The sequence below is a fragment of the Struthio camelus genome, chromosome 20 (genome assembly GCF_040807025.1).
Source record: "Struthio camelus isolate bStrCam1 chromosome 20, bStrCam1.hap1, whole genome shotgun sequence".
Taxonomy (NCBI): Eukaryota; Metazoa; Chordata; class Aves; order Struthioniformes; family Struthionidae; genus Struthio; species Struthio camelus.
Window position 1 is genome coordinate 4692757 of NC_090961.1, and position 12957 is coordinate 4705713.

The 12957-nt window shown below is 45.0% G+C and overlaps 1 protein-coding gene across 2 annotated transcripts in view; it reads left to right on the forward strand.

Moving 5' to 3' along the window:
* BRD3 (bromodomain containing 3) overlaps window positions 1–12957 on the forward strand; it is a 43155-nt gene that overhangs the window by 11331 nt on the left and 18867 nt on the right. The window contains exons 2-5 of one of the 2 annotated variants that reach the window (XM_068915072.1): window positions 7461–7781; window positions 9866–10003; window positions 11000–11147; window positions 12597–12811. In XM_068915072.1, the coding sequence (XP_068771173.1) occupies window positions 7581–7781; window positions 9866–10003; window positions 11000–11147; window positions 12597–12811 (702 nt within the window). In that variant the 5' untranslated portion in view covers window positions 7461–7580. The remainder of the gene's footprint in view (window positions 1–7460; window positions 7782–9865; window positions 10004–10999; window positions 11148–12596; window positions 12812–12957) is intronic. The other variant, XM_068915073.1, reaches the window with a different exon arrangement.

The window sequence follows — 12957 nt, forward strand, 5'->3', positions numbered from 1 at the left end:
ACGCAACTGAGCCCCCTATGATTCATGCATTGCAGAAGGTATGTGACATGCATCTAAATTCTTGCTCGTACTCAATCAGAAGGTGCTTACTGTGGCGTTAGCACCTCAGTGGAGAGCGATTCTTTGGCCCATAATTGTCAGGGAGACCATCATTTTAACTGAGGTGCCCAGAATGGTGCTTGTAAAAGTCATCAGTGCTTTTATAGTCAAGATAAAGTGACTCTGGATACCGCTGGGTTTGAAGGCATGGTGCAAGACATCTTAAAGCAGTTTGATTCACAGGAAGCGCTGAGTATGTATTCGAAGTGAAGGCCCCTGAAACTACCAGTTACTTCTGTCTGGCTCTTATCCTGTGGTTAGGAACCCACAGGCTCCATACTGAGGAAACACCTGCTCTTATAATAGCCAAGGAGAGACCAAGGGTGGGAAATCCATCTGTATAATCTGATGACCATTCAACAAACCAAGTCAAAAGCCAAGGAACTGAGTTAATCTTCTGTGATCTTTCTCCCTCCCTCACACAGAGGTAAGTTAAGGGTGTAGTATTGTCTCCATCTCTGAGTCTCAGGATGTTATTGGAGCTGTGCTCCAAATATTATACATGGAAATCAAATCTCCGATGTGTGGAATTAATGATGTGAGAGACGGCAAGGGCAGCTGAATGGACTTTGAGAGCGAAGATGCAGTGTGCTATAGGGGCGTTCATAAGCCAAATTCTAATTTCCTGCAGTGAGGCCAGGTGCAAATGCTTCATCCCCAGGTCTTGAGGGGGGGTGGCTGATTGCATATAACGTGTGTGTGTCTGCTGAGCCGCTGCTGGCCAATAAAGCAACTGGGCTGTCCTCAAGTCTTGACCTCAAATCACAGATCCCTTGCATTTGAAAAGAACATCCCTGCTGTCATGGAGCCAGGAAGTAGAGAAAGCTACCTGGAGGTGGATCCCTATACAGGGCTGTGTGAGAGTGAGGGAAGACAGTGGGAGGAAGAGGAGGACATCTGTCAGTTATATTTCCTTCTGAGGAGCCTGGAGGAGTGGTGGTATAACCCTGACTTTCTGTGGCCATATACATGAAATGAGTGTAACTGCCTTCAATTCACAACCATATCTGAGCTCGTGCTAATGGGTCAACTTTTTGGGCTATACAACTTGTGTGCTACAATGAGCAGTGATGCGTCGTCACTTGTGGGACTATAAAGAGGGTTGGATCAGGCACTTGGTTGCTTTAAGGGATCTTTGCACTGTGTATAATAACAAGGCTTTTGGAGATGGCCTGGTAAACCTCTGTCTCTCCGTTTTCTTGCTGGAGAAGACTTACTGTAAATGCAGTGGAAGTTACTTGGTTTGAGGAAGAAGAAAAAAAATCCCAGGCAGGAGAGTGATTGCTAACAATCACTGGAGAGAAAGACATAATATTCAGGTCATCTGGATGGTGTTTCTTTTGCCCCATTTGAATGCTGAGTTTCCAGATAAACCCAAATTCACGTGCTGCCTCTCCTCAGGTTTGGCTGGCCACTCTTAACATCTTTTAATGCTCTGCACTTTGTCCCCTTTGCTATCTAACATCGTCCTGCTGAAGTGGCTTATGTACTGAGTAATATGTATGTAATCACACCACCAGCAAGGAAAGTCTCTTATTCTTCAAATAGACCACTCTGCGAAGGTCAGAAAGGCAGTTTTGCTGGCCTCCCTTTCTGTGTTTTGTAACCAAATACTTGTGTGTGTTTGTCTGTCTTGGCAGCAAGTCTGCTTTTGCAGAAATTTGATCAACTGGCAGTTTTTCTCCCTCTCAGAAGCACAATTTCTATACCTCGTGTGCCCCTGAAATAGAAGAACGCTAAACCTGTTCCACAGCTGTAAGAGTCTGGGCAATGTATGTGCCTGGTGCCTCTCTGAGTTGGGGAGAAACATATGGTGGCCAAACTGACCAAGTTCTGTCAGCTAGTGCTGCCGCCTAGGAGCAGGGACTGGGTGTCTGCTTTGGTGACTGCGGGGAGGGATGCTTGGAGTGGCGGGGGGAAGGACGTCTGCTCCAGGTGCCATGCTGTCGCGCTGTGGTTCTGGCTGCTGGCTCGGTGTTACCTGCAGCAAGGCTTAGCCACTACCCTTCACACCTGTGTGAGCGTTGCAGGTGATGTTTCTCTGGGCTGGCTAACAAAAGCCCAAGTGGGGCACTCGCTGGGGTTTGGGTCTCTGCTCTTGGCTCTGCCGCGGGCTCGCTGGGTGGCCTTGGAACAGTCACTTCACCACTGCTTCTCCTGCTCTTTTTCTGCCTTGCCTGTTGTGAGCGCCAGCTGTTTGAGGTGGGAACAGTGTCCTACTGTGTGTCTGCAGAGTGCTAAGTACGGAGGGGCCCTGATCTCTGTGCAGCCTCAGCCTGCTACTGTAATGTAAATAATAATGTGGAGATAAAGATGAGGTCAGGGGACATCTCTTTAACTTGATAATTTTCCCTAATGGGAAGATTTACGTCCATGTTTTTGGATGGGCTGGAATTGCGTCAATTTTTGATCTCTGTCCAAATAACCATGCAGAAATACGACGCTAAGGCAAGAGTTGGAGGGCTCCCATGCTAACATAAAGCATGCTACCTTTTAATTTTGCAATCAACACAAATACCATCCTGTACCACACAAACAGCATCAAGGGACTGAACCATCCATTACATGTTCTGCCTTGCCAAAGGAAGTGGCAGAACCGTTAGCTGAAACAGCAGGCTTACTGGCACAGTGCGCGTTTCATGGGGCTTTATAGCTGCTTTTAAAATAGTCTCCACAACTGCAGACGGTCTGTGGGCTGCATAAGTTTGGTAAAATGTTATCCTACTAGTACAGGGAATTATTGGCATGTTTTTTCCATGTGAACTGTCTCTCCACTGACTGACCCATGCAAGCAACTCAGTGAAGTAAAAATTAAAAAAAAAAAAAAAATCCTTGCAACCAACTGTAATTTTTTGATGACTGGTTTGGCTAAGGGATGAGCCAAACCCTGTAGCTTTGCTGGGACCCACACTGGGAAAGGTTGCAGCTCGTCTCAAAAGGACAGATTTGAACTCCAGAGAAGCAAGTTTTATTTGAAAGTTTTGGGTTGGGTTTTGCTTTTATTTATCTTCTCAAACTGGGATGGGTGAAAAGGTGGGGAAGCGCACAATGTGGGAAGCGGTGTACAGTCTTCATGTAGGATGGTGCAAGGGTGTGCTTTAAATTCATAATGTCAAAACTGTAGATGGCAGCTAGAAAAATCAAGAACAATTTCTGCTACTTGAAAGTTACAGCTCTGGGGAAAAGGATAAACAATGACTTTAGAATTTAAACTTAAGCAGCTATTACTCTAGGGCTAAAATAAGTCCAGTCTTAGGCCCTAATAGGAAAATGCACAACATCTGTGCAAAGACTGTATTTGACAGTCTTAGTTCTGGGTTTGCACCTTGCACGGTGTCCTGGTTCACAACTGGGTTTCCTAACGGTTTAAATAATTACTGATGCTAATGCAGTTTAACTAGCTGCTGAATTGCTAAGACTAGAGCTGTGTATTTCCATTCTGCTTGTAGTAATGGGACAATTTGTGTCAGTTTGCTTGTTTTTTGAGAGTCTGAGGGTCAGGTTGAATCATGTGGTATGAAAAGTTGGGCTGTCAAATGGTTATGACTCTTACTTTTTGTTTAATAAGTGAGGACTGACAGCTAGTATTTGTTTCAGTTTTAAGAACCGCCTTGCTAGTGCAAAAATGCTGGTCAAAACTGGAGCTTCTTCCTGTGACTCCTTCCTTTTTCTGCTGATAGTAATCGCAGTTTAGCATCAGAACGTGCCATACCTGGCTGTCTCGGACAGGGCTGTTGCTTCTCTGATTTCAGTGTCATGTGTTCTCTTAGTAGATGGGACGTTTCCAGAGCGTTTTCACCCTCAGTTTCCAGGCTTCTCCGAATCCTCCTTTTTCTCTTTTTGACAAAAATATTATTTTGAAAAGTTAAAAGTAATAGAATGGAAGTAAAAGTAAATTTTAAGTTCTAAAACTTAAGGAATTATCTAAAATCAAAGAAACTTCCCCAGCAAGTGATGAGGAGGCTATCGGAGCAAGGGTTCAAATGAAACACTGAGGTGGGCAGTTCTCTGCTAAAAGCAGAGGGAGAGCTCCTTGCTCTGTTTTCTGGTGAAGTTTAGCGATGCGAGAGGAGTGCTCTCTCCTACCTGGCTGTAGTGAAATCTCTTCAACCCTTGTTTAAGACTGAGTCTTCAGTGAGACCTCTGTGTCTCCTGGGAAAAGGATCTTGTCTTTCAATAGCGCTTGCATTCGTTTTGAAGAATCAGCTGCAAACGCACATTACAGCTCCATTTATTCCAGGAACAAATATTTCCAGTGCTGGTGCAACAGCCCAGGTAGCTATTCCTGTCGTTCAGCTGCGGGATCCAGACTTTAAATGACAGTACTGCTAAGAGGTTTGGGGTTTGTAGCCACATTAGGTTGTAATAACCAATGAGTTGGAGCATGTGCATTAAAGAGGATCAGCTGTCAGAGGACTAGCTGAGTTGGCTGTCATGATTCAGCCCCTCCTACTTTTGCTAATGTTCTTAATTAAAATCCTTTCTGAGTTATGTCACTGATGATGATTATAGTCCATGTTAGAGAAGCATGTACAAGCCTTGTTTAAGCTTGACGAGCAGAATGTTGTGCACGTGCGTGTGAAGAGACAATGCATGTCCCGAAGAATTTGCAGTCCAGCTGGGTGGAACAGATGAAGACCGAAAGGAAGTATCATTATCTCCGCGGCCCGGATGAGGAGCCGTGGCACGAAGATACTGATGGCTTGCCTGCAGTTGGAGGGGGAGTCTGGGAGAGGCAGGAGCTAGATCTGTGTTCTTTGAATTACGATCCTGGGATTTAGTAAAAAATACATTAAATTAAAAAAAAATCCTCTCTCAAATGGAATTTACAAGGTGTAGGAGGGTATACGGAAATTGTAATGAAAACAGAATTGTTACCTAGTACAAGTCATATTGTATGTAACCTTAGTGTATTTAAAGGAAAGACTTAAGTTATCTTACATAGTTTCAAACTTGTGACTGAAATGCTCTATAGCACTAGAAATTGCTCTCTGTGGGTGTTTTATTTCCCGTCAATCCTTGTATTGGATTCAGTTCGTTAATCAAGACACCAAACAAAATGCTTCAGTGATGGTCACCAGGGGCCTGCAGTCAGATGATGCATATCGCTCGAAGGCCTTGGAGTCTGAAATCTGTGCAGAGAGCTGCTCGGAAGGAGACCGAGTGAAACATCCCAGTTACCTCTTTTCTTTTTTAAAAGTCTTTATCTATTTTTTTCCCCTTGATCCTAAGATTGCGTTTTGCAGTATTTCTGCCCCTGCTTCGAGTTGGTGGAAAATGGGGAGAAAATGTTTTCCCGGTTTCTTCCCACTCTGAAATTCCAAGTAACGTCCTGTTTTTGAAACTCTTTGCCCAGAACACGCCAGCATCCCTCTTGGCGGCTTTGTGATCACCCTGCCTGCCAGCGGCAGCAGGCCCAGCATTATCAGATGAGAGGGCTGAGGAACAGAGACTAGTCCTCTTTGAACTGCTAAGCTGGGCTCTTGGGTTATCAAAGAATAGGGTCTGGAGGCCTGCCTCTGGATCTATGCTGCAGACACAGCACAAAAAGTCTATCGTGTCTGCTTTTTCTACATCCTTGAAACATAACGGGATTGCTGCATCCCAGGAGTGGATGATGGCAGAGTCATTCCTTGACTTGTTTGTTCCCTGCACCCAAACATGTGTGCACACACTCAAAGATTTGTTTAGGTTTTTAACAATTTTGTTTTCCATGCAAGTACTATAAAAACTAAATAATGAACTCCGTAAAAGTCAACCAACTCTGGTTTCTGGAGCTAGGGACACCTCTGAGCCAAGCCACAGTGGGGTCTGTGGCAGCTGCGGCACCCGGAGCGTGCAGGTATGCCCAGCGGCTGCAGCACCCGGAGCATGCAGGTTGCCCGGCGGCCGCAGCACCAGGAGCACCAGCTGTTTTGCTGCATGGTCTCTTATGTCACAATGTCACCAGGGTGGCAGAGTGCTTCTGCTCTGCTTCCCTGGTTCCAGGGACTACTGGGACATGTGCCCTCTGGAAAGCAAATGCCTTGACTACCTGGGCAAGGCTAGGAAGACTGATATTTAAACATCCTTCTCTGTTGCAGATCTGTTTATGTTTGTATACATCTATTCTTGTAAAATTCCCCTAAATTAGGTAAGTGTTTAGTTCTTACCATCATCTAATCAGCTCCTCAAAGGGTAAGTTGATGTTCTATATTTAGTCCAGGTATTCAGCAGAGATGATTAGGGATGTATCAAGGAAGAGTTTTTTTCCTAGGGTATCTTAATGCTCCCTCTTTCTTCCTGTATTACTGCAGCTTCTGTCTTTGCTCTCTTTTGTGATAATGTTTCTCTGTGTGCAAGAAGCATATGTCAGTGAGAATATTTGTGTAGTCTTCTGAATGTATTTGAAGTAATTTGCCTCTAGAAAGTGATTGTGGTCTGTTTGCCATGAGTAGAGTAGCTGCAGTTCTGATGTGAATTGAAATATCAAATGTTTATGGAAGATGACATAGCAAAGCTGTTTACCATATGGTATATGAGACACAGTGATATGAGACAAATTTTTTTCCCTAGAGTGTGCTAGGAAAAAAATGGAACTGAAATAATGGAATTTGTGTAGTCTTCTGTATCTCAGGCATACCATTAGGAAAGTGTTCTCTTATCCAGGGATGCAATATAAATATAATATGAATTATGATTTTTATTGAGCCAGTATCTTGACACGTCCATCTGAAACTGAGGGCCCAGTCAAGTGAGCACAGTAAGAGAGAGACTGCCTTTGAGATTCACAGTGCAGATCGCTTCTAGTTAGGGTGTTGCTGGTGATATCTTCCATCTGCAGCTGATAACAACACCTTGTTTGCTTCTCTGGATCAGGATCCTAGGACAGCTGTGTTCAACTCGTGATTATTGGATTTATGGATTAACCACAGCACCAGTATGGAGACTTGTGAGCTGACTTGGTGTCAGCCAGCCTGGGTCTAGAAACAGCACTGTTAGTTTATGTGGAGCTGCATGCTGTGGATTTACTGGCTTGGATTAGCGCTTCCTTGGGAGCTTCTGCATAACATCGTCACTGTATTTCTTACACTGCTCCATGTGTTTTCTTTGCAAGAAGATGTGCTCTGAGTCAGGTGAAGCAAGAACCAGTGCTGTGAAGCTTACCAGGTCTCTGCAGGCCTTGAATTTGGGCTTTGCCGATCTACTGTCTCTTGGATCTCTTGGATTAAGATAATAGAGTTTATTACAAGAAATGAAATAGATGGAGTGAAGAGCCTGGGTCAAGACGCTTCTACTGTTTGGTAGTGTTTGAACGTGCCTACTTCAAGGAAGTTTGTATATGTATTTACACATCGTCCTCTTCCTCTCTTGTGATCTAGGTTGCATGGTTGGACCCTGGAAATGGGATGTCAGTCCCATTCGGGGAGCATAAAGGAAGAAAGAAAATCTCCTAGCTGTTGCTGTTGCTGTGACAGCGAGTGAGAGCCAGAGGCAGGAAAATGTCGACAGTCACATCAGCAATCCAGGCTCCTCAGGGCCCTGTGAATCCGCCGCCTCCCGAGGTCACTAATCCTAATAAGCCTGGCCGGAAGACCAACCAATTGCAATATATGCAAAATGTTGTGGTAAAGACCTTGTGGAAGCATCAGTTTGCTTGGCCTTTCTACCAACCTGTTGATGCAATTAAATTGAATTTACCAGTAAGTATCTGACATGTCCTGCTCTGTATTCTGTTCTTGAAAAGCTTTGTGTTAGTGGGATCAGTTTTCTGATCGTTGGATCAGAATGGTCAGGTTGCTTTTTGTGACGTCCGTGAATGCTCTCAGACCCACTGACTTTGAAAGCGATGTCTTTCAGAGCTGGAGGCCTCTGAAGGAGAGAACTGCCTCACGCTTAGGGAGGGGAGACAACAGCACCCAGGCAAGCTGCCTTACAGCAACTGAAATGTAATGCTTCGTGTGTGGCTTACCCGTGGTTACTTTTACATGCCATCACCCCTTGTCCTATCTCTGTCCAACTCGAGTGAGAGCCTTGGAGCCTGCACTATTGGGAGCCTTTAGCATTGGGCCTCAGTGTAATTTGTTTCTAATAGACTTTCCTGGCTCTTCCACTGACTTCAGTGTTGAGGAAGACAGGAGAAGCTAATTAGCAAAGATCATGCCCATACTGGAAGCAGAAGGAACAGAGCAGTTACATTTATCCATCTGCCTCCTGTGCTTGATGATATGTATCCTGTCTCTGTCAGACCAGATATTCCAAGATCAAGCCAGGTTACTCATCAGTGACTGAAGTTTTACTTAGCTGCTTTCTTCCAGGGAACAATCACAAGCCTTTTGCCTCTCCAAAGTGGTCCTGTAAGTGTAAAAAGTCAGCAGTTGAGGCAAGCACCTAGCCACCTGCTTCACTCAGACACTGACCCCTGCCCACCCTGGTGTCCGTTCAGTCGGGCAGCCCGTTGCAAATTAGCTCTGGCTGCTTTGAACAGCTCTGTGATTGCACACAGGATTCGAGGGAGCAGGGTTCTGGGATGTAAGGTCTGGAGAGCTCCGGTTACCGCAGGTTATGACCTGATTTTATGGACTGGATCAGGAGTCTTTTGAACTCTGTAATGCTGTTGATGGGTACTATTTAAAGTGCTAGCCAGAAGAGTAAAACACTTAACACCTGTATAATATTTCACCAGGTCTATGCTCCTTTGTGTCGTCTTTTCGTGGATTTAGTTTCTCGGTGAGGAGTTTTGAAGTGGTTTTAAGGTTACCAGAGTACTTGGAGGAGTTGCTGGAAGAATAATTGTTTTTCGCATGTGGCCTAAATCGAACCTGCACAAGCCCGATAACCAACGGGATTGCCTTTTCTGCCATAGCATTCCTCGTATAGAAGTAGTTGGTGTCTCAGCCCAACCCTCAGGAGTTACCTGAGAACGGCCAGCAGCAGCACACGATTCATCTGCTCGTGCGATGAGAGGCCTTGCTGCTTTTCTCCAGAACAAGAAAATTAAAGTGTATAACCTCGCCCGTTTAGAGTGTCTCCAGGGTAATCACAGCCTCTACAGATGCTTGAGGCTAGCCCGGTGAGAAACTGCAGTAACGTGCGGAAGCCTTTGGCGAGTTCAAGGGAGACGCTGAAACTTTTAGTGTGTTCTCTGCCAGCGCAGGCATTGACAAACCAATGGACCAAGTGCCAGATGTTTCAGGGGCAGCCTTCTAAAAAGGCAGGCAGAAATGCCATTTCCCAGATGGCAGCCAATCCATCCTGAACACCCTGCCAAAGCTACTGCTGACACTGCCGCCCCTAATTCTGGTCCCACACGAGTATGAATTGGATCACTGTCAAGTTAGTCTAGTTATAAAATGTGGCACCATTCCGCTCTGGTACAAACCAAACTGCACTTATAACCTCAGTAAGGGGTGTCAAGGCTGCAAACAACTTCCAGGGAGAATTTTCTTCCACATATTACTTTTACTACCATCCCGGTCCAGCTGCCCTTATAAAAAGCTGATAACCTCCTGGTAGCCACTTGTTTGTGTGTTTGAGCATGTGTTGATGAGGTCTGGGGAAGGTTTGTGGTTGTGGGAGGATTTCTGATGCTTTGTAGTCAAATTTGTAACAATAATGATAGAGTGAAAGGCTACAACCTAGAAAAGAAATGAAATCAAAGATGATATTTGCAGTTTGCCCAAAAATTTGGGGATGTGTATATGGAAGGAGGAATGGAGAAAGCTGGGACTAGAGGGAGATGTGAGCACGCTCTTTCCTCGTAACCTTTTTCCTGTTTCTCCAACAGGATTATCACAAAATAATAAAAAACCCCATGGACATGGGGACGATCAAGAAACGCCTGGAACATAACTATTACTGGAGTGCCAGTGAATGTATGCAGGATTTCAACACCATGTTTACAAATTGTTACATTTACAACAAGGTAAAGAATCCAGGCAAGCTTTTAGCTGGGGCACTACCTAGAAAAGACCCAACCACTACTGTTACGGTGCAGGTTTTGAGCAGGGCTAACTCTTCAGCACTGCAGACCCTCCTTGCAAGGATTTAAAATGCCACTAATTGCAACCACATTGCTGGAAATGTACAAAGCTGTCTTTGTGCTGTGTCTTTCTTCCCCCGCACTAGTTAAAATGGCAAATGTGCTCTTTAACTAAAGGTAGATTTTTGTTGTGGGATTATGTAGTGAGTTATTCAAGATTTTGGTCCTTGTGTTTTCAGTTAGGAATTCTTTCAGATTAGCTAAAGTTCACGCAGCACTTTGCAGGTGTTAAGTGGTGTATCCAACAGTAGCGATGTTTCCTACCTCTCTTAGTAGCAGAGGACAGTTCAGTAAGTAGTATAGCCGTTCTCTGCCAGTGTTTCATACTTATGTGTGCACCTTTTGATTGCTTATTATTTGTGTTTGGCTTATTTGCTATTTTGTTATGTTGTTAAAAGCCTATATTGCTTGTATTATGTTTTCTATGATGGTTTATCATCATTGACCCATACTAGAGAAGAAGCTGAAATAAATTATTTAGTTTGAGCCACAGAGAACAGGTGTTTACACTCTTTTCTTGCATCTACTGGCAGGTAGGGGTGGATAGCTCATCTGTTCCAGTTTGCTGCTGCTTAAGCTGATAGTCGGTGTACTAGTTATCAGGGCTCCTACTGGAAGTCTTGATGCTCTTTGGATGCAGCGTGCTTGGAGGCAGTGCTATGTACATGTTAGACCATAAAGAAGAGCAGAAGGGTAGCATACAAGCAGGGAGAAGGAGATGTAGTCTGTTTATTCTCAGAGCTCGGATACCCATGCGAGTATGAATTGGATCATTTATTTGAAGAGCATTGTCGCTGAGGATTTCAAAGCCTTATCTTGAGCCTCTTTGCATCTGACATATGGATGGCATAGTACTGGCTTGTCTTCTTGTCCTTGCAGCCCACAGATGACATCGTCCTCATGGCCCAAGCCCTGGAGAAGATATTTCTGCAGAAAGTTGCCCAGATGCCTCAGGAGGAAGTTGAATTATTACCTCCAGTTCCTAAAGGCAAAGGTCGCAAGCCATCAGCGGGCGCACAGAGTGCAGGTATTAACCTGGTCCAGTGACAGTGAATGTTGCAAGTCTGTTGCTGAGGCCTGACCCACCTTCCAAGCTGCCTGACCGTGCAAATGGTGAGGAGGCTAGGAAAGGAGCGTGTAGTGTAATGGTTAGAGCAGTGGAAGAGAGTGCAAGACCTCTAGATATTGATCATCCGCTGTTTCAGGGCTTGTCTGTCTTAAGGCCCTTCTGCATATGTCATGCAAACATCTTACCATCTGTAATGTACTCATCCGCACAACGCTTCAATGAGGGAAGGCAGTGCTGTTGCTTCCCATAGGCAAAGAAGAAACCAAGGCAGGAAGAGACAAGGTAGTTAGACACCCCGGTCTACTACAGGTGACAGACCATGGTGCAGAAAGCTTCTTTGGATCTGGTTTATACCCAGAATGAGGTATGATAGACAAAAAGGATTTCTTTTGCTATGGCAAAAGGCTGTGTAGAGACTTGCGTATCAATTGAAACTAAGTTTAGTTCAGCTTAGCTTGAGCTGATTTTAAATGAGCTCAAGACTAAAACATCCTTAAGCAGGACGAAACGATTCATAAAGGAGCTTGTGTGGGCTAAATTAAATTGTTGTAAATTTTTTTTGTAAACAGGGTCTAATTGTTGCTCTGGGAGAGTCAACTGTTCCTCCTTGTTCTCCCACATCCCAGGTGCCAAATGGAGCTGCAACTTCATCCAAGCTCAGAGAAATTTGTGATGTTGTGTCTTTTCAGCATCCTTTGATTAAAAGCTGCTGTAAAAATGTAGAAGAATATTGCTACTTTGTTTATTAATTACTAATTTGACCCCCTTAACTTTGAACTAGTAAGCAATTCTTTGACAGTGAAGGCGTAGCATAAGTGACCCTTGCCTGGGTGTTAAGAGACATGAGTTGAACTCCCAGCTCCATTGGTTGTTGTTTTATAACTCTTAGTGAATCTGAAGTGTTTTGAACTCTTAGGAATCTAGCAGGCAGTAGAAGAGTGGTTGTTACCATTGGCCGTGCACAGTGAAAGCGCTCCCAGGTTGAAGTCTGTGCAGAGCAGCACCTGTGCAAAAGAATCATTTCCTTCCGTTTCCTCTCTTTACTCTGCTCTCGGCAAAGAGCAGAAGCTCAGCTTCGAGAGCAGCCAAAGAGGCGAAGACTGTTCCAGAGCAATACAGCTCATGTGCAAAGCTTGGAGTATTTTGCTTGCATGTGGCTAGCTTAAAGCTCACAGTAGAAAGACTTAGGTCAGTGATTCCTCATCTTCTTTGTGGCCCCTGGGTAACAGCACCAAGCAAATCACGCTCAGTGTCCTCCTTGCTCTTCCTGTGGCCCTAAACTGGGGTCTTTGGCCAAACCCATGGTTATACAGTCCAGCAGCAGCAGTGTCACTTTGTTCCCAATGTCTTGTCGGCTCTCGTAACCATCAGTACATTGCAGTGCGTTTTCACTTTGTCGTTTGAAAGGAGCACAGCAAGCAGTGGCCGTGTCTTCCGTCTCCCCGCCGGCCCCGTTCCAGAGCGTCCCTCCAGCCGTGTCTCAGACGCCCGTCATTGCTGCCACCCCTGTGCCAACCATCACTGCTAATGTCCCGCCTGTCACTGCCCCTCCCGCCGCTGCTCCCCCTCCGCCTGCTGCTCCGATAATGCCCGTGGTTCCTCCTACGCCACCAGTAGTCAAGGTAAACAGAACTTGACCCTTTCCTCTTGAGAAGACAATATTGCTAAGCAGTGCTTATTTTCATTCCCTCACTGCTGGTTATGTGCATTATTTCTCTTTGCATTTGAATCCTTGCCTCTCTGACCACCATTGTCCCTTTGGGATGTG